Source organism: Arvicanthis niloticus, chromosome 5, assembly GCF_011762505.2.
Source record: "Arvicanthis niloticus isolate mArvNil1 chromosome 5, mArvNil1.pat.X, whole genome shotgun sequence".
NCBI lineage: Eukaryota > Metazoa > Chordata > Mammalia > Rodentia > Muridae > Arvicanthis > Arvicanthis niloticus.
In genome coordinates, this window is record NC_047662.1 from 54,962,727 (window position 1) to 54,988,259 (window position 25,533).

The window sequence follows — 25,533 nt, forward strand, 5'->3', positions numbered from 1 at the left end:
TCAGTGTCTCTCTTTTAATTCACTAAATTTTATATCATTGGAAACAGCAGCCACAAACAGCACGCCAGAACTAAGTTTAAATATAACAAAAAAATTCCAAAGTAATTATGTGTGTGTGTTAGAACCTCCACTGCACTACCCAACACATCATACAGAAGAGCCTAGATGAACAGATGTGGACGGTGCAGGCGGGTATAACACTACCTGGACAAAATACTCTAGCTTGATCTACTGGCTTTCTGATGAGGGAAGGCATTACTCTGTGAGCAGACTTTATAACACAACTGTATTGTACTGTTATAAAACATATTTCCTTCTATTATTCTGGTCAAGGAAGTGATCAACAGGGTTTAAACCCACTCACCACTGAAACTCAACACACCTTGTTATACCAGGCAGAAACAATGAGTTTTTCCTCATAATCCCTGAATTTTGCTACTTTACATTCACTCTGCAATAGAAAATAATGATTAAGACAATTAAGATATCGATACTATCCCCAAATAACTGAAAACAAATTCCTTACTACCTCACTCCTGGGAGAATAGAAATACATGCATTTGTGAGATACATAAATTACTGAAAATAAAGGAGTGAATTATGCAGAACACAATCAAAACATCTTTTGGAAAAACAAAGAATGTGAATAATCTTCATTTTAGAAACATTACTCAGAAATAGCAACTTAAACTCATATACAACACACTCTTTGTGATTAATTCCTGTGCTACTAATTCTCATGACTTGAGACAAAAGCAACTAGCAGAAATATCAACATGGCACTGTATCTAAGGAGTCAAAACTAAGGAGAAAGGACAAAGCAAACAAACTGCTAGGCTCCTCAGCAAAACCTTTTCCTATTTCTTCTTGGAATCTTATTTACCAGACTATGACTGTATTCATACACCACTGTAAACTGATGCACTTTTATTATTCTAATACAGTCAGTTCTATAATTCTGATGAGCAACAGATATAGTTGACACACATAAAAAGTATACGTAACATTGAATGCTTGTATTGTCCCTAAAAAACAGGCTCATAGGACAGAGAGTATGCAAACCCAAATACCTGGAGAATAGCCCCTGCAACTCAACTTCTCTTTTTTACTTCCACACAAGGAATGAATGAGCAAAAATTAAGCACCCATATGCTTTGAGTTAATTGAGGTTTTTCCTTCAGAATCTTCTAGTAAGTGGCACCACTTTGTCATTGTTCTTTTTGGAATATACTTTGAATATTAGTAATGGCTAATAGCATTGGCTCCCTCTGTAAAATGAATGGTCAACACACTTGGAAAACTAAGATTTCAAAAATTATCTAGTCAAGTCTCCTTATTTTGGACAAACCCAGACCAAAGGATGAAGAGTAAGATGAATTACCAATACAGCTGCAAGTCCAGCCTCGAATTTACAAAATATTTAAAGCTGGGCTACAGAAATGCAAGACAGACTTCTGCATCTTCAAGATACTTCAACATACATCAAAAAAATATATATAAAGTATACTTCTGCCATGCAATGCAAGAGGACTCAAACATGGTGAGAGCTTCTGTTTTGTAAATATAGGCAACATTTTATAAAGGAAGACAGTTGGACATTTGAGTTAGAACCTAAAAAAATAACACATTTCTTCACACATGTACTTTCTCTATGCATTTCATATACATGGCAATGTCTGGACAAATGCTGAGAGCAGGCACACATCAGCCTGGTACATATATTCTGGATGCAGGAAAGAACATGTTAAAAGTTTCTAGTGAAAATAATTCCATCACAGCTCATAACGACTTGGTAGGAAATCATACAAGGTAAAGGGTATGAACAGACTGTTCTAGTTATGAGAGAAGAAGCCAATCATAGTTCATGGAGGAGGAGGAGGCCAGAGAACACAGCTCAGCATGGCCTCTAAAGGAATATGGATCCATTTCAAAAATAGCAGCTACTATTGAAAATAGTAGTACTATAAAACTTTTTACCATAGAAACTAAAAAACAATTAAGGAATCTGATTTAAAACTGTACAGTACCACATCCACCTTTATTTACAAAAATAATATAAGTACTAGTATAAAAAATGTATAAGGAAAAAAGCTAAGAACTCAACCAGTCATCAGGATCACACCATGATTAATAAAGGTTTTATGATTGGCAAACACAGCAGAGGTTAATTCCCAGGACTCCATGGAGGGGTGAGGAGCTGAGTGGATATGGAGGCGTTACCTCTAGAATCTCAATTCTTCTTTCCTTCTCCGCCAGCTGCTTTCTGAGTAACATTATTTCTGCTGATGCAGGATTTAATTTGGGATCTAAAGTTTTTATTACCTACATAAAGAAAAAAAGTCCATTTTGACTTTACAAGTATCAAGAACATAAGAATATGCTTTATAAAAATTATAGCACAGATTAGCCACAAAGTCATTAGGAATTTGTTTACAACCAAACCAAATTCCTCTTGTCTTCAATGACAACTACTTAGTTGTTACTTAAACTTTGAGCACTGAGGTTTGTTTAGCTGTTTAGAATTAGATTTATTAGTTTTATTTTGTCTGAGTGCTATTTTTCAAGGTGACCTGATCATGACCAAACAACAACTTAAGTCAGATCATGCCATACCTTTGCTCAGAAGCCTTGTTTTCCACTTTACTCCAAATAAAAGGTAACCCTGAATGAAGGGCTTTCACTACCTTCGTGACCTCATCTCTAGGCATCTGCCTACATGTATGTATGTACACCATATGTATACTTTGTGCCTACAGAGACCAGAAGATGTCATCTGATTCCCTGGAACTGGAGGTACAGATGGTTGTCAGCCACCAGATGGGTGTTGGAAATCAAACCCAGGTGCCACAGGTTTATCAAATCTATTTGCTATTTACTTCAGAAATATACCTATGGCATATCCTTTTGTCTTCTTAGATATTCAGTGTGACCGTATGTGTGAGCTCTGCCACTGACTTTTGCTGTTTCCAGGCCTGACCTTTTACATATTTCCTCAGAAGTTTAGATTGTCTGTCCTCATCTAGCCTTTTGACAATGCTAAGTAAACCTCGGGCTCCAGAGTTGAAACCTGAGTGACTGTGTTTCAGAAACCCTTCGTCCCACTGAGGACAAGATCCACTACAATTAGAAATTTCCAACAGGTGAAGCCTTGAGATTTGGGGTTCAATTACAGCACACATTGACATCTTAAGTGGTAAGTATATGGAATCTAAATATTAAGACAAATAAATATACTACCATTATTTTAAAGTTGTACCACCATGAAATCCCTTGATTAAATAAAAAAGAACATATTAATATTCTGAGAGAATATTTATATGATAATAAGACTATAAAATGTATTTTCACAGATAATTGAGTTAAAGTAGGAAAAGAAAGACTTTAGTCTGGACATCAGGATAGAGTTTAAGTATCTAAGGTGTAAAATAAAGCTGACTGGATACATTCTAAGAGATGCCCCTAAAAGGTGTTAAATTTTGCTCATTTTGCTAACATTCTAGTAAAATTATCAAAGATTATTTAGTCAAGTCTCCTTATTTTGGACAAACCCAGACCAAGAATCAAAAACTTGAGATGAAGACTAGGATGGGTTACCAATACAGCTCCAAGTCCAGCATAGAAGATGCCAGAACCTTACAGGCAAGGCAAGGCAAGGCAAAGTGAGACCAGCAAAGTGACTAGGTTCCCCAGTGAGCAGCAGTGCACGCAGAACTAGGTATGATGGGAACATGAGCACAGGATGGATGAGGGAGGGAGTGTGCCACTCACATTCCTGGCCTTCTCTAAGTACATTTTGTATCTCTCTTCCATCGCTTTCATGTCCTCATCTTTCTTCTGAAGAGCCGCTTCAAGCTCAATGATCTTTTGGGCTATTTGTGAAAATAAAATTAAATCAATTACTACCTATTAAAACACTTGTATTTATCAAATTTATTTTCAAATGACTAGTGAGAGAGCTTCCAAGAACACCCTTTAATTTCTTATTTGTTGTTTATTCTTATCAAAAACTTCTGAACTACAAGTAATGTACCCTCAATCATTCTCTATAATTTAGCTACTTCTGTTCTTTCTAGTAAGCATCACAGAAACAAAATATAATGTTCACATGCAAGAAAATAAAACACTGCCTGATTTGAAGTTTATTTTAATCCATTCTGAAATTATTTTACTCAGATTCTACAGTATTAACTTGACTAGCATATACAATGTTTGATACTCCTTTATATCAATCAGTTCATCATATTAAATTGGTTTTTGCTTTAAAATTCCAGCATATGCAAATGAACTGAGCATTAAAAAAATAGCATGGTTCTTATGCAATGTGCACAACTACACACTGTGTAAAGACAGATCTATTCTTATCTCCTTCACTGGAAGGGGCAAATCCTGAGAAGGCTCATCTAGATTTTAATGAACACTTACCATTCTGACTTATATCTGGCTGAAGGTCTTCAATGAGCTCCTGTTTCTTCTGTAATTCTTCATGGACTTCTGTTAGTTTTTCCCTGAGTAGTAGAGAGAGCATGGAGCTTGGTATCAAACAGACTTGAGGATAAAAACTGGTCTTCGCCACATAAAATTTTGGGCTTGGGGCAAGAATCTGTTTGGTCCTCAGTTTGTCACAGGTTAAATGGGAACATATTTCCCTAACTACAGTGCTTGCTATGAGGATGTTAATGCACCTGGTACAAAGAGTATTCCAAAACTGTTGCTTTTTCTCTCAGCACCTCCACTTCCTATGCAAGAGAAAGGAAGTGCTCTACAGAGTTAGTAGCCATCCATATAAGCAAGGTGGTAATGTCTGCTTGGAAAATGCATCAGATGATATTAGCTGTTTAAAACTACAGGCATTCAGGCATGAGCAGTTGAACATGTTTTCTTTTGCTTTTGGTAGCAGTGGTGAGTAGCCTGGTAACATCAGGGCCTAGGCATTCATTCACCAAATCAAAAAAGAACATTTTCCAGAAGCTTCTACAACCCTTCCCCTTTGAAATGAAACATCAGTTTTACTTACATATGAGCTTCCAACTTCTGCTTTAATTTGCTGGACTATAAAATTAAAATAGTTGCTGTTAAGATGACTCACTTGCAAAGGGTAAATTGCCCAAACATCTAAGTTTCTGCAACTCTTTTAAAGGTATATTATGTAAAAATAGTCTTCAAAACATGTACTTGTAACAGCACAGTTTCTAAAATCTAAAATTTTAGGTGTAAGTTCTTTATCAGAAGGGATAGAAAACAAAAATAGGAAAAAAAGTAAAAAACAAGAACAAAGAAAAATTCTGCACATTTTTGAACACAAGTAAAAATTAAACTTGAACTTGAAGAAAAATAGCAAATCCAAGCTGAATGTGATATATTGAGGAGTATCAAACATTTCAGTATCTAGATAACTCTTTTTTTATTGGATATTTTATTTACATTTCAGATGTCATCCCCTTTCCCCATTTCCCCCACCCCTTGAAAACCCCTATCCCATGCCCCCTTTCCCTTTTTGCTTTTATACACTTTTTAAAAATGTCAATCAAAGGCTTTATAAGTTTGGTAATGCTCAATCAGAAGTGTAACCCAATACCCAACCTAGATATATCAACTATCTTTGACTGGTGGAGACACATGAACATCTGCCTCGATGTCCCTCCCTTCTTTCTCTCTCTTTCTCTCTCTCATCACCTAGCTTCTCCTCTCCTGCTTCTCTTCCTCTCCTTACTCCTTCTCTTCCTCTCGGTACTCCTCCCACCTTAGCTCCTCCTACATACCACCCTTCCTGTTAAAATAAAACTTGAAAATGACAGATTTTAGTAGTTATCTTATAAACTACTACCATAAATATCAGCATTAAAATAAGACAACTAAATTTTTTGTCAAAAACAAATTTAAAATAGCAAGTTTCCTTTTTTAAAGGTAGTACTTTAACTCATAAGAGCAGTTCCACATCTACTAGATACCTATAAAGTTTAAAAACACACAATCTGATAACATGGACTTTAATAAATTAAAATCAAAATATGAAAGAATTACTCTTCAAAACACTACTACTCAAAATGTATTCCCTAAACAGGTGCCATCTTAAAAGCATTCCCTGACGCGGCTTAGCGTTATCTGTATTAAAGAGGGTACAATACCGTATATATGCGCATATGAGATGCCGCCATGCAAGAGATGACTTCTATGTTCCAAGTCCCCAGGGAAGAAAGAAAAAACCATATAAAGTATGCAACAGACAGAAAGGAAATGCAGCCCTCTCAGTTTGCCTTTCTCTCTCTCCTAACTTCAGCACTTCCTCCCCCAACAGTGCTTTCTATCAACTGGTATCTGCTAATACATCCAGGTCTATCTACCTTTTCTTTTAATCAACTACATACATTTCTCTCAATTCTTTACTTCTCCACATATACAGGTAAAGTATGGAAAACTGCTAGATCTGTCAAAGTTTATATTAAATCTACCTCTATTCAAGTTTTCTTATCTAGGGCCACATTGTCTAAAAGGCTCGGGGATGGTGCGTGGGAGGGAAAACAACAGGAGTGCTGCCTTCAAACTGACTTAACGCCCTGCACATTGGTCATGACTGCCTGAATGACCTATTAGCTGTAATTACTATTTCATTCTCATTTTCCTTGTAGGAAGTTTTTTTCTCATTTTTGCTTTTCTTCAGGCCAACCTTAGTGAAATCCCTGCAGAGCTGTCAGGTCTCAAAGTGTAACCACTCTCTAAAGCAAAGACTTAGAGTTTAAGTATAAATGCCGAGCAGCACAGATAGAAATCATCTTATAATAATTATGAATAATCTATTATAATTCACGTTGGCAAATCAACGCATCTGCTATGCAGATATATACGGTATTTGAAGGTACCCTTAATGAGAAGGGTATCATTTCAAATGCAGACAAATGGGTAGTAGAAACTATCAGAGAATTAACATACAAGTTATGGACTTTGTTACTTACACTTTCACCTTCAGACTTAGAGCCCTGTTCTTGTAACGACTTCTGGAGGTCCTCAATTTGCTGCTGCAGTTCTCCAATTCGCTCTTTGCTCAACCTGTTGTGACATGAGTTGGTATTCATCTACTCATTTTTAAAGTCCAAGCAATTACGGTATTATAAAAGTGTATTCATGCATTTAATGAAAATGCTAGCAAAAAGGAGTACAAGGTGATTATCTGTGACAAGGGCAATAGGTAGAACAGGATGTAATTTATTTTCTCTTAAAGCATGTATGTGCACATGCTGACTTTAGTCACAAGTTTATCATTCCTTATCAGTTCACTAAAAGCTAAAACCTAGCATTTATAGGGTTAGCAAGACAGCAATAGTCAAGTCTCTGTTTTGCTCACAGAAAAAAGTTCAAGTATCTGAAATTCCAATGGTCTCTTTAAGATCTGGTAGAAGCAGGATAAGCAAACTTTCCAGCTATAACTGTCTCTATAATGAGTGCCCCTGTTGATGAGGTGAGTTAGAGACACTCAGCAATCAGATCAACAGATGCTGTCAATGTGAAAACCAGAGCTTATAAGCTGTCTAACTAACTTCAGTAAGTTTCTGAGCCTCTATCTCCACATCCTTATTATCTATGGAAAAGGTATGTCATAGTTACTAATTCAAAGTGAAGACTTAATGGAAGTGGTCCCCAGAAGTGCTTGTATGTAACTATTATGAGAATGGAAAGATAGTTCAGCAGAATGCTTGTTTGCTTGCTTATTTGCCATGTAGGAACCCTGGGCTTCGGCTTCTGACACTGAAAAAACAAGTTTGAAGCATAGAAGGAAGGGTATTATGGAAGATTCTGACAGTACATTCATAGAAGCTACGTGTGAGTATTGTTTATGATTATATAAGTCTTATTCCTTTCAGTAGGACCAGGCAAGCACCCTATTTGGTGCTATATTATGCAGACTGTTCCTGTGGCTAGTTGAACTGAATCTGAATTTAAGTGACCTGAATTTAAGAAACTGACTGCCTGAAGCAGATGTGAAACTTTGTCTATGTTTATATGCAACTGTTTCTATTCTTACATATATTTTATCACTAGTATGGCATCTCCATGTTCAAGATTATAGAATGACCAATATTATTAAAATATAAGTGAATTTTTTGAGAAAATTTATCTCACCAGTATAAATTTCAGTAAAGCATTTATTCTATATAAAAATTTAAGTTTTGATCTGTGTTAGGTTTTGTTTCATATCATATTGAAATTACATAAACTTCAGTGTAAGAATTTTAAAAACTTGACTAAGCAATCCGTGTCCTGCCTACACATCCAACTGTAGTGGCTATCAGACCATTGTTTGCTTCCTTGTTTTCTTTGAGTTGTGGGGATATTTAGTGAAATTCAGGAATAAGTAGCTGCTAACCAGACTATTACATGAACATGTCACTCACATACTTTATGATAGTATCACTTGATTAAATTCCATGACTTCTTTCCTAAATACAGTGATGAGAAAAGCCTGCTTGGCTTTTATTCAGACCGCAGTACTGGATCCCACTTCTAGGTAATGGAGCCCATGACATCTGAGAGCAAGAGTCACCTTTGCTCAGTTTCCAGCTCATTCATCTTGCGGTGTTTCTGCTCCAGTTGCTCCTGCAGCTGCTCAATGCGTTCATTCTCCGTCCCTTCTTGCTGCAGGCGAAGCATTTTGTTTTCATGTTGGAGTCGAATGAACACCTCTCTAATATTGAAAAAAAAAAGTTTGTTTTACAGTTTTTAAAAATAAAATCCACTATATTTTCTATTCAAATTGTTGCTACATTTACTTATTTGTGTATATAAGTACATCTATGTGTTTGTGCACACAGGTTCCAGGGTATCCATGTAAAGCAACTTATGCAGTCAGTTTGCTCCTTTACCATGTGGGTCCAGCGATAGCACAGGATGGCAGGATTGGCAGCAAGAACCTTAACCCACTGAGCTACCTCGCTGGAACCACCACATTATTTTAAGAGAATGTGTATCTATTTAATAACTCTATTTTTTAATATATGATCAAAACTTTTGAAAGTTTTAAAAGAAACACTGTATGTCCTACAAAGTCACAACCCAAAAGAAAATTGTTAAAGGTTAACAATGACCATGAGTTAGACCATTAAATAATTATGCAAGTCCCTAGATAATCTGATTTCATTTTTAAATTTTAACAACTTCAGAAAATGTAGTATAATATTCTTGAGATATATGTAATCAAAAAAACTAAATGTAAAAAAAAAACTGCCTAAAAATCTTATTTGATGATCATTAGTCTATATGTTTTCCTTTAAGAAAATTTTTGTATACATGTATCACATTTTCATTATCCACCCATCAGTTGAAGGACATTCTGTTGTTTTCATTTCTTAGCTATTATGACGTTCAGTCCTCTGAACATATGCCAAGGAACAGTTTATTTTTAACTTTATGAAATTATTTGTAAAGAAAAATGGAATAATAAAATTAGCAGGTAAAGAGTTGGAAGTACAAAAATACTGAGGTAACTCAGATCCAGAAACACAAATACTCCATTTTCTCCTATTTGTAGTTCCCAGCTCTGACTCTCCAGGAGTGAGTATCAAAATGGAGTAAGCACAGAAATCTGGAAAGTAAAGGGACCATGGAAAACACAAGCTCTAGGCAGGAGAACAGCAGGGCACAGGTGCTATGAAGGAGTACATGTTAATACAAGCAGGGAAATAAGTTGGGAGAAATAGAATAGCATAGTACTGAGAGAGAGCGAGAGATGGACAGAGAGACAAGAGACAGACAGACAGACAGACAGACAGTGAAAGGGGGCAGAAGGAATAAATAAACTAAGGGTATTTTCAGGTAGGAGAATTATTTTATGTTTATCTAAAACTACATATATAACTGTGTGTGGGTATGTGTACTTTTTTTTAATGAAGTTGAACCACTTGGTGTGATTATGCTTTCCTAAAGATAAAACAGAACAAAACAAAACAACCTCCCAAAAACCCCAAAACATTGTAGGTATGATAAACCTTCCTAGTTGTTGGTTAGAGGTATTTAGGAGATACCTTAAAACAATATAAGTTATTGCTGTTGTACTTGGTTGCCTCTCATGAGGATGAACTTGAGAGAAATTCAGCAAGATCTGACCCAAAAGTCTCCATGAGGACTAGATTTTACAGTACTCAAAAGTACCAAGGGAAAAAAAACCAATCAGTAGTCCAACACAGTATGATACTATGAGCCACAATCACTAGCAAGGCAAGACAGCCCAAAAGGGGCAATACTGGCACTTATATCTCGGTAACTGGAATTAAAGCCCACTAAACATACTACTGCCATGTCCTCAAGCTAACATAACTTATAACTGCATTCTTTTTCTTTTTTCCATTTAGACAGGGTCTCAATATGTACTGTAGCTCTGACTGCCCTAGAACTCAAGGAGATCTGTTTCTGCCTCCAAAGCACTGGGATTAAAAGCATGAGATACCATACTTAGCTTTTAAATGCATTTTTAATACTTATCCCTATGCCCACAGATAATTGTACCTCTTGTCCCTCATCCAAGAAATCTCTTTTCACTACTACAAAAGACCATTACAGGAAGACAGAAATTGCCAAAATGTCAAGAACAACTAATTGTCAGGTGCTCGGCCCCAACTCATACATCTACAAGACAATCTTCAATCTAAGCTTCAGGAAACATTGCAGAACATGTGCTAGGAAAACTGCATGAACCAGAGGATCAGGATATGTCTGCTGAGAAATTTATCTCTGATATAAGTCAGGGACACTGCATACATGAGATCTCAACTTTTTGACTGCCTAAACAAGACCTGAACAATGACAGCATCAATTGGATGGGAAAACTTCAGAAGACAAAGATGATACTGAGATACTGCTGAGAGTCTTCTCCAGGAATGAACCTCTAATTGGTTATCCAATTCCAAGTGGTAAGAACCCAAAACACACAAATATCAGCAACACTAAATGGACTTTAGCAGGCAAGATTTATTTGTTTAAATACATATGTAACAATGACAAGTAAAGAAAGAACTAATGAATGAGAAGGGGTACACAGGGGTTAGAGGGAGTCAGAAAATGGTATACATATGGTATATTAAATATGTTTAAATTATATTAATGGTTCATATATATGTTTTAATGTACTTTACATATTGAGATGCAAAAGTACAAAGTTTATTTTAATATTAAATAGGAAATATACACTTTCTCCTTTTTCTAAATCTTATACTCCCAAAGCAACTTTCAACAAATCCAAATTTTTGTTGTTTTAAATGGCAACAGTGTGAATCTAAAAATTAAGTTCTACAGCTTTGAAAAACTGATCTTAACATAATGATTGACTCAATAACAAAGAAAGCGATTCTCACTTTATATAACTATGCAGAGGCTTATAATGGTATTTCTCTTTTGTCTTATGTAATATGTCTTAAAATTATTTACTAAAAAGTACAGTAAAACAAATTTTGTTATACAAATTTTAGGCACAAAGCACATTGTCTTATAACCTAGCAAGAAAAGTCAGGTTACAAATTTAGAAAAAAAAATCCCATTAGTTTCTGGGATTTTGCTTCAGATATAGTTTTAATTTTTTGTGGTAGCAGCAATAGTCTTGTTTATAAAGTGTAAATGTGCCAAAGAGAGCTTCAGTTATTATTTGTTTATAATATTCTGAAAAAAAAAGATTTGAGCTTGTAAAAGTTACCTATTATATATTCCTTGTATAGAAAGCATTAATAAAAAGCAGCTGGTACTAGCCATCTAGGGATGAGATCGGGATGGAGGGAATAACGGTTGCTCCTTGGTGTATGTCTTGTGTGTATAATAACAACCATTCTAAAATCAGATAATAATGGTGACGGTCACAGTGACTCTGTGAATATTGTAAGAAACAGCAAACTATTAAGTGGATGGATTATATCTTAATAAAAGTAAACAAGGGATAATCTGAGTTTTAATAAATAAATCCTGACTTGCAGACTCTGGGGACTATTTTACAAGTGGACCGGTAAAATTCCTAATTCACCATAAACACAACCAGCATGAAAGATGGACTAAGGGGGATGCCTACATTTATAATGTGTTTAATTTTCCGTCTGCCACTAACAACTTTTCTATTTTACTCACATGGATTTGAATGTCATACATTAAGAGTTTCTCAAAATTAAAAAAAAATTAAAAATGTTTTCAATACAATATAGACCATGTCATAAAAACTAAACTTACTCTGTCAGTAACTTTTGATAATTTTTTTTAATTGCTGGTAATTTTTAATTTTAATTAATTAATTAATTTTTAATTAATTTGTAAAAATTTAAAGTTGTTTTTGGTTCTATGGTAATAAACTTTTATTAAATAATTAAACTTTCACTAAAGCTTAAAGATAAATAAACAAATGTAAAACAGGACAGAAAAAATGAACTGGCACAAATGAATTGGCACTTGTACTATCAGATATGGATTATCAGTCAGTACAACTTTACCTGTATTCCACTGGCATGATCTCAGCAGCAAGATTTTCATAACTTTTTGTAGCAGATGCATCTAAGCAACGAAAATCAATTAGTGTGTAATCAGTATAGTTCAGTCATTAGAAAAATAAAGTTAAATCCACCCAACTCACCAGCTTGGTTTAGGTGATCTTGCTGTGCTTTTGAGCACCGCAGCTCCTCATTCGTCTCTTTCAGAGTGTCCCGCTGTTCTATCAATCTCTAGAAAAGAATTGTTTTATCAGCAGTTATAACCCCATATCAACCAGTTGGCAGCAACTGTGTGTGTGTGTGTGTGTGTGTGTGTGTGTGTGTGTGTGTGTGTGTGTGAAAGAGAGAGAGAGAAAGAAAGAGAGAGAGAGAGAAAGAGAGAGAGAGAGAGAATATGTATATGTGCAGCACAGTGGAGTTGAGTTCTTTGTGAGTTTCTGCAGTTTATTGCATGTCAGCAGAGGCAGTTGAAGCAAGCAGAAGATTAGAATAAATTGCTAGTTAGAGGCAAAGCAGAGCAATTCAGTGAGAAGCCAGAATGAATCAGTCAGCAGGAAGAGGAGTTTGAGCCAGAACAGCTGAGTTGAACTAGATAGTCAGAGTTCAGAAAGAACTAGAAATCATGAGCTTATTCAGCAGTAAGCCTCTGAGACAATTATAAATATTGAATCAGTTATTTTTACAGATATAACTGTAGCTTCTCTATATAGTTTGTGGGTTCTCTTTTCCCATCCTTTATCTCCCCCATCCAGTTTTTCTCCCTAACAGTAGATAGGAAAGAAAGAAAGATGGGGAGGGGAGGGAGAGAGAGTGATCTAATTTCTTTCCCTTTGCTTCATTTTTGAGCATGACTACTAACAAACCGCATCAAAACCCCCTAACAACCATGGCATGAGTCTCAGTGTCCACACACTGATGACTAGACAAACAAAACATGCTGCATTAACACAACAGGCATCCTTCAGTAATAGATAGTACAACCGTCAGGACTGATTTAGGAGAGCCTAAGGCTAGCAGATGACTTTCCTAGAGATAGACCATCCTTCTGCATGGTTCCAATGGGTAAAACTCTGAACTGCAATGCCTTCAAGAGAGCTCATCTTGGGATTGATTCTTGTTATTGTTATACCTGTCCTGTCATTATTAAATTAGTCTAATAATCCCTAGGCATTAGCTCACCCTATTGGGCAGATTTTCTGCAGATCAATAAAAACATACTCTCTTGCAGTAATGCTATGTAGACAAATTGATTATTTTATAATTTCTAATGATGATTCTAGTGAATTCGTAAATTTATACAAGTAACTTAGAGCCCTCTATAAAAGAAAGCTACAATTTGGGTTCTGTAAAACTTCACGTTTCACTAGGTAAATAAAGCAGAGTTAGAACAAATTTACGATCAGGAAAGCTTCTAGGTTAGCTGTGAAATCATTATCTGATAACTAAAGGTCATTAAACTGAGATGGACAATTTATTTTAAGTACAAGAACAACAACAAAAAAAATGGCTGGATTTACCTATACAAAACTTCAAAACTAATCAGACACAGGCAGATGATTTGCCTCTAGGCAAAACCATGCTAACTAACTTATGACATAAGACCTATTGTTTGAAACTTTTAATGAACCTGTGGAGCTAGTGACAGATAATGAACGTTTAGTTTGATATTTAATAGAAGTCATAATGGAAATGCATGTAAACATTTCTGCTGAAACTCCTTATTCGATTTATTGACTTGAATTAATGTCTTGAACTTGCAGTGAACCTTTTTTGGATATAAAGATGCTTGAAAACCATGTAATCTATTCTTTTGAGAAAATGCAAGTACAACAATAAGGAGAGTCTTTTTTCTTACAAGGCTTCTTTAAGTCACCAATAAATAGGAAAACGCTCTTTTCTTTCACCAATAGAGAGATAAGGCTTTTTTTTTTTTTCTTTCTTTTCAGCAATAAAGAGGATGAGGGTTTTTTCTTACTTAGGGCTTTTTCTTACTTGCAGCAATAAAAAGGCAGAAGGTTTTTTTTCTCTTTCTCTGAGCAATAAAAGTTGGAGCTTATTTTTCATCCAGAATGAGTGAGTTTTTTTCTTTGTTGGTGCATGTTCAATGAAATTTTCTCATGGGAGCTTTTGCCCCATCCAAATAAAATTTTATATTTATATTTATATTTATATTTGTGTGTGTGTGTGTGTGTGTGTGTATACAGGTGGTGTATGTAAGTATGCATGAAACTTGTAGAGTTGATGAGACACATGGTTGGGCTAGACCAGAATGTGTGTGCATATGAACGTGTGTTCTTCTGTACATATTGTCTGCATAAGAGTTTTCTTTCCACATGCATGCATGCACAACATTCTTTTCCTGGCTCTCAAGGAGTTAAGTAACTCAGAACTCCTGATCACTGAGAGGATTTAGGGAGAAAAGAACAAAAAAACAGAACAATTTTTTTTTTTTTTTTACTTAATCCACCTCTCTTAAACAACAGGTTTTAATCTCCAGAAGCCAGCAGTTTCTGGTCACAGCATAGCAAAGAATTAAGTAAGATAAATACTATTGATAGTAAGCAGCTCTTACTTTTTCAAAGCCAAGCTTTGCCTCCTGAAAACCACTAATACACATACACACATACACATACACACACACACACACACACACACACACACGCATGCTGTGTATGAAGGTTCATTTTAATTCAATGCCACTGAACTATGTCTAGATCAGTGAAGCACAAATAAGTGGTTGGCAGGGGTGACACTCTAATAATCTAATCATCTTTGAAGATATGAGATGGTGAAGAATAGAAACTGGAGGTTAGTTGAAGAAACAGATTGCTGGGGTCACGTCACTGGGGACTTGGCACTTGTTCTGGTGCCTTCCTGTACTCCCCTCTCTCTACCTACCATCCACCAATTCCTCTAAAATGTCACTGCTTTCATGATGTCCAATCCTACCACAGGCCTGCTAAAAGAAGGAGCCATTATGAACTAAAACTATAGTAACTGGTAAGCTCAAATATATCTTTCCTGTCTACATACATGGCAGGCATCCTGTTACAGCAAATAGCTAAATGACACCCTTGGAACAGCAGATTTATAAAGAAGAAGAGCACATAGTATGTTTATATATGCTAATAAACCTATTTATGGTCCTTGCTTTAAAGTGGCTGGCTGAAAATCACCATTTAGAAAACATTCACTAAGACAAAGGACTCATGCTACTTCTTTATCCCTCTTGAAGAAAGCTAATAGAATTAAATAAAGGATGTGTGAAAATGGGGAGTTTTCCATTCCATTATATGTCACCATCAATTCCTATCATCAATGTCTTCTAACTTTCATCACAGAGATCTTACACTTTCTTGGTTAAGCTTAGTACTAAGTATTTTATTTTGTAGCTATTGCCATAGTTTTTTTTTTCCCATGATTTCTTTGCAATAATCTCACTACTGGTGCATAAAGTAGCTACTAATTTTGTCCTACACCTTTACTGAATTTCTCGATTCTAATACTCCTTTAGTATTCTCTATAAGAATCAATGAATATTGCTAAAATGTCTAACCACCCAACATTATTCATATTCAATGCAAACACCATAGAAGTAATAATAACATGTTCACAAAAGAACGAATGGGAAAAAGCTAGAATTCCTATGAAAGCTCGAGAGATCCTGAACAGCCACAGCAATCCTAAACCAGGCAAACAACGAGAGCATCACAATACTTGATATTAAAGCAAACCTCAGAGCCACAGCAACCAGAATCACAGTCCTGGCAAAAAGCAGACAAACTGACTGGTTGAATGGAGCACATTTACCGTGAATAAACTCAGTCCTGTATAGTCAACAGATCCTCCACCAAAACTACAAAAACTTACACTTTGAAGAAAAAAGAGCCTCTTAATTATTGTTGCCAAAAAAAATTTTTTTAAAAAAAAATCAACCCATACTTCTATGTACTGATAATAGCAACTAAAAGGGGCTTAAAAACTTAAGGAAAGGAACTAGAAAATCATTAAGAAGAAAATATGCGTAGGTGTCAGATTAGTGGTTAAGGATTAGGATTAGGGCAATTCAAAGCTAAAAAAGAAAAAGAAAAAAAAAATTTTGCATCAAACATTTATGATCACCTCTTTTTCCTTGAGTAAAGTCTCATGTTTTTCTTCAAGCCTCTTCATTTCAAATGCTAGTGTATCTGCCCTTTTGGATTCAGAGGAAAGCTTAGTGTGAAGGTCCTGAACCTTTGGAAAAAAAGTGAAGTAAAATAGTTCATGATACTCATAAACTTTCAGGGCTGAATAAATAAATAAAGCCTGATTGGAAATAAAATGTCTAATATTAATGTCTAATTATTTAATGTCTAGGTATTTAGAAAAACAGAACTTCAAAATAAGAATTACATACAATTCAATACAAAATTATTTTAATATATTTAATATACTTAATTTCTTATTAGTAGTATTAATATATTTGGTTTATTTAATATAATTAAATAATATTTAAAAGTAGGTTATATTTTAGTATTTCTCTAGGTTGTTTGATAAATGACACAACAGACTATTTAAAGGTAGAGAGCTACATTCTCTAACACTGTCTAGGTATTTCTCCAAATCCCAAAACACTGACAAACAATCAAAGTTCAACAGGAAAACCTGAAGAGCAGCTCAGAAGACAGTAAAAAGGTGAAGGACGCAGGGAAGTCAGATTCTGTAACCATCCCTTAAACTACAATTGTAGAAAGAAGAATTTCATTGGAAGCAGACAAAAAACTATACTCAATGCTTCTTAACTTCTGAATCACTCTGAAAAAAGCAAACAAAATCACAATATTCAACTTCTAGTTGCGTCAATTATATTCAGACATGTCTCACCTGGCGCTTATAGGTCTCTAGCTGTGCACGAGCTGCATTGGCCTTCTTCAGCTCTTCTTCCAAGCTCACAGTGTTATGCATATACATCATATTTGTCTCCTGTAAAGATTTCACCTGCTTGCGGAGGTCATTTAGATCTTGCAGCTTCTGACGATATACCTCCACTGTTGACTCCAGTTTATTTGCTTTGTCTGAGGTAGCCCTACAATAATAAAACACTTTTTTCCAGCTCTAAAATGAATCTTCTAAACAATAACAAAGACATAGGCCTAAGTTTCAAGTTCATTATTTTTACTATAAAGTGGTCATATATTAAATTACTCCAAATTTGACTTTTAGCACAACGAATCAAAATTTTGTACACATGATTAAACAATCCTCAGCATCTGTAATTGCTAGAAAAACTAGGTATATAGTTTATCAAAATGTACATGTTCTTTATGCTTACATAGTTGATTCAATTGACAGATATGTCTACTGAAGTATTTTTCTTTAAAACTACATTTACTGGGCTAAAGTAAAAATGAACTGAAAAAAAATCATATCACTAAGTAATAGCTATAATGACTTCTTTCAAATTTGCATTTAAAATGGAAAAAACTCACATTAAAAATAATAACAGAGACCTAGCAAGATGGCCCAGTGGCTGAAGGTGCTCCCCTCCAGCCTGACACCTGAGTTTAGTTACCAGAACCCACTTGGGGGGAGGAGAGCCAATCTCTACAAGGTGCCCTCCCAAATATATCATAGACAGTCACTAAGCATAAATTTAATATCTCACTGACAATTCTTCCTGAAAAGAATATTAGAATTATTACCTACGCTTAATTTCCCAAAATGTGATAATGTATCATTTACAAAATTCTAAGAAAATACTATCATTTGGGTTTATAGATTCTGATCTGAAATTGTCCTAAAAATAACTAAACATAAACTGCAGTTCTAATTAATGAGCACAGAAGATGACCCAGAAGTCTCAAAAAAGTGATCACTGATCAATACAAAGGGATTATATTAAGAGCTCTGTTAAAACTGAAAATCACTCAAATTATTTAAACAATAACTTAGAAGTAACACAATGACCCATAAAGCCATACCTAAGAACATCTATCTCGTCTTTTAGGGCTCTGGTCTCTTCAGCAAGACTCGTCAGCTCATCATTCCTATGCTGAAATTCAATCAGTTGCTTTTCAAGTTCCTCACAGTGAACACGGTAATCATCTTTTGCAGCTTCAAGCCTTAAAAGAAGAAAGCAAATAATTTTTAATATAGTTTCCATCCTTTGTTTTCACACTGATATTAAGTTGGTATGACATAAATGCCACATTCAGAAGAGGAAAAATTAAAGGAAAAAGGTAAGTCATGGCAGTTAATATTGATACAACTGAAAGGTAAATGGTGTTCTGGGTTTTCACTTTACCCCTATATCAGCTTGTAACAGAAAATTTAATTGGCAAACATAAAGAAAAATGCATAGATAGTAATTACTGTTTAAAATGCATAACATGTATGGAGGTAAATTCCCAAGTAGAATGACAAATTAAGGAAAATTAGTCTGAGGCATATTGCTATGTCTGAAAAAAATACTGAAAAGGTGACACTTAGATTCAAAGGTCAGCTTGGCTAAATCTAGGAAAGCAGAGCATCAAAACAAAATAAGAGCAACAGACCAGACTTAGTCTCTACTGAGTACAAACCAGTTAGCAAAACAGCCTGGACTCAATGTTCATAGGGAAAAATTATAAAGAAATTGAGACAACTAACCGAATTTGAAAATTTACATAAGAACACCTTGTCAATGAAAAACCTCCAAATTATCATCATTATGCTGTGGTTTGCTGTTTTTAGGAAACATGCTGAAGCTTAAAGGGGCCAAAGAACCTGCATCTCACTAGAAATTTGAATACCTACTGGCACAAGGCTCAGTAGTCAACCCACTGGAAACAACCGAAGTTTACTAAAGATAAAATAAAAAAAGAGCAAAATGTTAGAGTGAAAAGCATCATTTTATCTTAATATCTGCATTCTTTTATTTAGAATTTACTTCTATTGAGGCACTCTCTCCAAGACCTTGGAACCCCTCCTCTGAACTCTTACTGCCTCTGACCAATATCGACTTATACCTCTGAATGCCTTTATTTTAATGTACTACGTGCTTAACCTGACTGAACCCTGTGAGGAAGGCACCACTGACAACATTTGGTATTTTTGTTAGATGTATTTTAATCAATGTCCTAAGCATGTATAGTTCTCAATCATCAGCTCTGGATGCTTATAATGCTTAGATATTAGTTTAATAAAACTCAACAATTTCTACTAAAAATACTACCTATAGTTTTCTTCTTGTAATTGTTCTAGTTGTAGCTGTACGTGAAAATACTTCTTTGCCACCATTGTATTTGGATCATCAAAAGAGCCATCCAACTGGTCAAGCTTTTCGTTCATCATCTCATTCTCAGAGACCAGTGAATTCTTCTCATCCTGAAGTGCAGTCACCTGAGAGAGAAACATCAATAGCAAAACAACCACTGAAGAGGTGGGAGCTCTGTATTCTAAGTCTGACTAAGGAATGAACACGTTGACTAACAGATAAGATTAGTTAAAGGAGTCTTCTAACACCAAAATTCTGATTATAAGAGTTTGGGATCAAACAAGGGAAATCAAATCAATGTTTCTAAATCTAAATTTAAAGTAAAGATACAATTTGAGATCTAAGCTAATTTTGATTGTACCACATTTGCTTAATACAGGAATTACATAACAGATAAGCATGACACTACACAAATACACACACACACACACATATACATACACAAATGAACCAGAGAGAATATATACTCCATTAACAGGTCATGCATTCCTTAATACAACTTCAAATTATTTAATATTCAAAACAAATTATAGCATAAATAAATTAAAATTCCAATTTTACAACATATAAAACTGAATCCTCATCATGAAATTCCCCAATTAATATAATGGTTTTCTCAAAGAATAATCAAGCCAACAATTTTCAAAACAGAGAAAAATATTTATAAAGCTTCTGTTTAAACATTACGGAATCATTTTGATATCTCTTCCATGAAATGAAAACCAACCTTCAGAGCATGTTGGTAGTTTTAATTATTTACAGAAAACTCTTCTCCACTCAGATTTCTCTGTCCGTACCTGCATATCCAGTTCCTGGCACCTCTGCTTCAGCTCTTCCTTTTCTGCTATGGCCTCCTGAAGCTCTTCTAAGGCCCTTTTAAGCTGAAACAAAAACATAATTCTCAAGAGACCATGTTTAGCAAATCAGAATAATAAATCCTTCTGTCAAGATGTATAATATTAGAAATCATGTTTAAAATTCACCTTTAATTAATGAGCTTTCATGTATTGCCTTGGTGTGACATTTAATAGTTAAAGGTCTCACAAGTAGAGTTTTATGAAAATTTTGAGGACATATTTTAAAGGTTATTAAGATTATATTTTTAATGTCATTACAGAAAATATGTTTTAAAAACAGTATGCTTATATTTAAACAAAATTTCTATCAAAAAAATTGAAATACTCTTTAGATGACTAGGGGGCTCTGGATCAGGTGTGGGGAGAAACTGGAAAGAGGTCTAGAGGCCCAGAAGAATAAAAATGACAGTCAGTGGCTGGGGGTGGCAGGGCATCTATAGAACATGCCAGAGACCTGGGATGGAAAGGCTCCCAGTCTATAGGGGTGACTTTTGCTGAGAATTTTAGCAGTGGGGATGTGGAACCTGAAGTAGCCACCTCCTGTAGCCAGGCAGAACGCCCAGTGGAAGGATAAAGACACCAATTTGCCCACAAAACTTTCTACCCAAAATCTGTTCTGTTTACAAGAAATGCAGGGGCCAAGAAAAAGCAGAGACTGAGGAATCAGCCAACTAATAACTGGTCCAACTTGAGACCCATGTCATGGGCAAGCACCAATTCCTGACACTATTAATGATACTCTTGTTATGCTTGCAGACAGGAGCCTAACATAACTGCCCTCTAAGAGGCTCCACGCAGTAGGTAACTGAAACAGATGCAGAGACCTACAGCCAAACATTGGATGGAACTTGGGGAGTATTAGAGTAGATTTCAGGGAAGAACTGAGGGCCCCGGCGGGAACAGGAACTTCACAGGAAGACCAACAGAGTCAACTAACCTGTACCCTTGAGGGCTCTCATAGACTGAACCACCAACCAAAGAGCATACACAGGCTGAACCTAGAATCCCACACATATGTGGCAGATGTGCAGCTCAATCATGATGTAGGTCACCGAATAACTGGAGCAGGGGCTGTCACTAAACCTGTTGCCTGTCTGTGGTACTCATTCCCCTAACTGGGCTGCTTGCCTGGCCTCAGTGGGAGAGGATGTCCCTAGCCCTATAGATATTTGATGTGCCAGGGTGAGAAGATACCCAGGGTGAGCCTCCACCCTCTCAGAGGAATAAGAGAGGGAATCTGAGGGAGGGCCTATGTTAGGGGGGACCAGTAGAAGAGGGGCTCAGCAATCCAGCTGTAAAGTAAATAAATAAATGGTAGGAAAAGATACCTAATATTACTCATGGGGGAGAGAAAGATGGATATCTAAAAGAAATACCGAAAAATGTATTCAGCCTCTCCTTTTATTCTTTCTCTGGACTACCTACATTAGGTTAAACACAGAGAGAAGAGTCGTTTTCCCTAGTAAAAAGAGCTTTCATAGGATCTTGAGTCTTTGAGCTCTTTCTTCAATCTCAGACAAAAGGATGGAAATGTGTGAGTGTGTGTGTATGTGTGTATGTATGTGTGTGTATGTGTGAATATTGAAACCATAATAAAACTTTTACAGATTTTTTTTAAAATTATCTACTGCTTAATGGTATGGGCCATTAGAATATTATAATGGGCCACACTAAGGGCCAGGTAGAATATTTTGTGACACTGTCTCTTGAGTATGATAATAGGAAACAGTAAAACACTATCACTACTTACATTCATCACAAAATACATACTAATCTCCAAGTGTGATCTTGTAGCAAATCAGATTCAGCTCCGCAGAAAGTAATACCATACACAATTAAGTATTGTGAAGTAACTGGTAGAGGAATCATGCCAACATTGTCAACTATGTCCTCACGTAATGAAGTCTTACCTGCTGCTCTAATTCTCCCACCGTGTCACTTGCAGGAGAGATCACTATTTCTTTACTCATCAACTAGGAAAATGAAAATCGCTAAGTTAAATACAATAGTGCAATGTTTAGAAAACCTATTTACATGAAATAAATTGATTTATATTTAGCTTTCTCTTGCCTTAATTTAATGATCCTCAGAAAATTAATCAAGTAAAAATTTTATTAGAGGTAGAACCAAATAAGAATCTTCAAGCACATTATGATAAGATTAAGAATAATTTACAAAAGAATAAATTACAAGCTTTTGAGAACATATTACTATTAACACAAACCACTTTTAAATGAAGGATTGTTTCATTTCTTTTCTCTTTTTCTTTTTCTAGTCAGGATTCTCATGAGGTAGACTAAGCTGGTCTCAAGCTTGTGATCTTCCTGTAAGGACTACAGGGTGTACCGTCATGCCCCTCATAAATATGATTCAAAATTAAATATCATATATTACCACTTTTCACCCAAGTTTTCTAACTGGTATTAACAGCCAATACTGCACCTCAAGAATTTAGTATCCCTTCCCTTATGTCTGATATAATCATAGTCTTAATTTCAGTTTATTTGTCTCCAAAATCTAAGTTTTCACATGTCTAAAGTTCTAACTGTACCTGATCCAGATATATGAGGGTGTCAGGAACACCGTTCTAGCTGGCAGGAAGAAGAGAAGAAATGGAAAGTTCCACATGCAGTAGAGTAGATAACTCTGTTCTTATTAGTGGAAGGTACTGAAAAGTACTTTCAGGGTCTAGGAATTTAGTTCCATGGTAGAACATGCAATCACTATACCCTGAGTTTGGTGCTGAGCTCCAAAATAAAATAAAAGTACTTTGAAATATTAAATATCAACTGGCTTTTAGAATTAGGAGTTCTAAACTGGACTTGAAGAGTTTTAACTTATTTTTACTTGCTCAAATATTTACAAGAATTTTTATATAATTTGGTTCTGAGTCTTTATACTCACATGAACATGGTATCACTTACCTCCTGAATTGCAGTCATGACCACATGCTGAACAGATTCTTCCAGGGTCATTATATTTTTAATATGTTCTATAATTTTAAAATATTAAATGTGTAATAAAAATCTGTTCTATACAATTTCTTAACTCAATAATGAAATTATGAAAATAAAATACCTATAAATTATTTTTCATGCACATATACTAATTTACTAATATGTATATTAACAGCAAGATGAAAATACTTACCTTAGTAATTTAAATTTGGGGGCAAAAAAGAAACCCTTTAGTTTTTTGATAAAAGAAAAAAATATAATACTGCAAGTAATATTAAAACTATTAAATAGTAAGTATTCAATTTTAGACCTAGAAACCTTTGTTATACCATTTGTATTCCAGGTGGGCTTTCAAAGGTACATATGCAGCCTTCTGCAACATCTGGTTGGTATCCACGAATTCTCACAAGATTTTAAATCTTTCCACAAACATATACAATACATATGGGTGATTCACTCAGACAGGAAATGAGGACCTTAACCAAAGAATGTCTCAAATACCTGCAGATATAAGTCCACTTCATCTGTATGATCTTCCCACAGCCACTGCCCCAAACCCTCAAATTTACCTAATACTTTGAGTTTTACTGATTGTTTTAGAGACTCCTATTAAGTTCTTTAAACCTTCCTTTCTTTTGTGATGCTAAAAATCTAAAGGGCTATGGTATGCATATTACCCCTAAATGCTAAGAATGAGAAAGAGAATTAGCTGAAAAATGTACCAAAAACACAATGGTTTCCTTTAATGACCTAGATGATGAAATGCTTCAAGTCTGATGAAATCAACACAAAAATAATCTTCCCCTTTGAGAATGACATTATTAATAATCAAGCCAATTTTCATAAATAAGGCCAAATTTGTATAAAGCACACAGAAGCAGGGTCAAAGCTCTTCCTACCCCAGCTGATTCAAGCTACCATTAGGAAGGAGACTCAAGTCTACTTAGTTTATCTTTATGACATTTCGTGCTCAGAAGCACATAGATTGCCATGCTTATGTATACTAGCGTAATGCACAGATTCCATTAATACCACTGTCCATTTCTCAAAAGAAAACAGTGGACAGCTATTTTTCTAAACAGATCAGCATATAATTTGAAGAAAAGTTTCTATTATATTTTAATAACTGAATATTTAATTCCCCAAAACCAGATACTAACTTATTTCAACTAAATATGCTTAATGTATCCACTGACCACCAGAATACAGGACAATCAAGAGCTGCAGCATTCATTGCTAATGACAGGGAGGTCTAGAACTTAGATCTAGTTTGTACAGCAGGGTGGTTTCAGCCATACTGTAGCAGGAAGTTAGCATCCTCCTATAAATGCCAGCACTGAGAAATAGAAATATAGATTATTTCTAGAAAGTACAAACCTCAAGTGACTAGAACTCACTTATTACCTTGCTTCTTTTCACAGTTGACTGCACATCCGAGAATTAGCTGAAGCAACCTCCCAAGCTCCACAGGATCTGAACACTCAGTTATTTGATTTAAATCAGGGATAAGTTCTTCAGAAATCTGCTGCCCCAAAAACTGAAGAATTCAAAAAATAAATAAATTAGAGTACTCATTTATGTAGGCTACAAAGAATTTACACTGTTTTTTAAAGAAAAATTAATTCAAAATAACTTCATGAAATAACTCAAAAAATTAAGAAATCATGAGTCATTAATACTGACTAAAGCCAAGTCAGTGATATTCTGGTCCCTTCTCACAATCCTGGTTGATTGTGTTCAATGTTTATTGACCTCATTTCAGAAAAACAAGGATTTGTTAAGGGGGACCTAGGCTATTTTACTGTAATAGAAATGCTTGCCTAGGAAACAGTAAATAGGATTATGTTAGCCCAGAAGTCTAACATAGGCAAAATTACTTTCCAACATGAAGGGAAGTCAGACTATCTGAATAAAGTTTGTCATAATATGTATTACTTAGATTCACAATATAAACTGCACTTTCACAAATAAATAACAAATGTAATGGCTCTGACTTTTTCTGGCCTTTTCTCAATTTTCTTGAAACTGATTAAGTT

At 35.2% G+C, this 25,533-nt stretch overlaps 1 protein-coding gene across 2 annotated transcripts in view; it reads right to left on the bottom strand.

Annotated features, from left to right (window-relative positions):
* Nucleotides 1–25,533, bottom strand: part of Hook1 (hook microtubule tethering protein 1) — a 46,436-nt gene that overhangs the window by 3,378 nt on the left and 17,525 nt on the right. Inside the window, exons 5-21 of one of the 2 annotated variants that reach the window (XM_034502190.1) lie at nucleotides 24,902–25,034; nucleotides 23,465–23,532; nucleotides 22,451–22,513; nucleotides 20,481–20,564; nucleotides 19,642–19,808; nucleotides 18,410–18,550; nucleotides 17,313–17,514; nucleotides 16,572–16,682; nucleotides 12,593–12,680; nucleotides 12,453–12,513; nucleotides 8,537–8,677; nucleotides 6,951–7,044; nucleotides 5,015–5,049; nucleotides 4,423–4,505; nucleotides 3,769–3,869; nucleotides 2,221–2,322; nucleotides 383–451 (exon numbers count right to left, since the gene is read on the bottom strand). In XM_034502190.1, the coding sequence (XP_034358081.1) occupies nucleotides 383–451; nucleotides 2,221–2,322; nucleotides 3,769–3,869; nucleotides 4,423–4,505; nucleotides 5,015–5,049; nucleotides 6,951–7,044; nucleotides 8,537–8,677; nucleotides 12,453–12,513; nucleotides 12,593–12,680; nucleotides 16,572–16,682; nucleotides 17,313–17,514; nucleotides 18,410–18,550; nucleotides 19,642–19,808; nucleotides 20,481–20,564; nucleotides 22,451–22,513; nucleotides 23,465–23,532; nucleotides 24,902–25,034 (1,743 nt within the window). The remainder of the gene's footprint in view (nucleotides 1–382; nucleotides 452–2,220; nucleotides 2,323–3,768; nucleotides 3,870–4,422; nucleotides 4,506–5,014; nucleotides 5,050–6,950; nucleotides 7,045–8,536; nucleotides 8,678–12,452; nucleotides 12,514–12,592; nucleotides 12,681–16,571; nucleotides 16,683–17,312; nucleotides 17,515–18,409; nucleotides 18,551–19,641; nucleotides 19,809–20,480; nucleotides 20,565–22,450; nucleotides 22,514–23,464; nucleotides 23,533–24,901; nucleotides 25,035–25,533) is intronic. The other variant, XM_076934639.1, reaches the window with a different exon arrangement.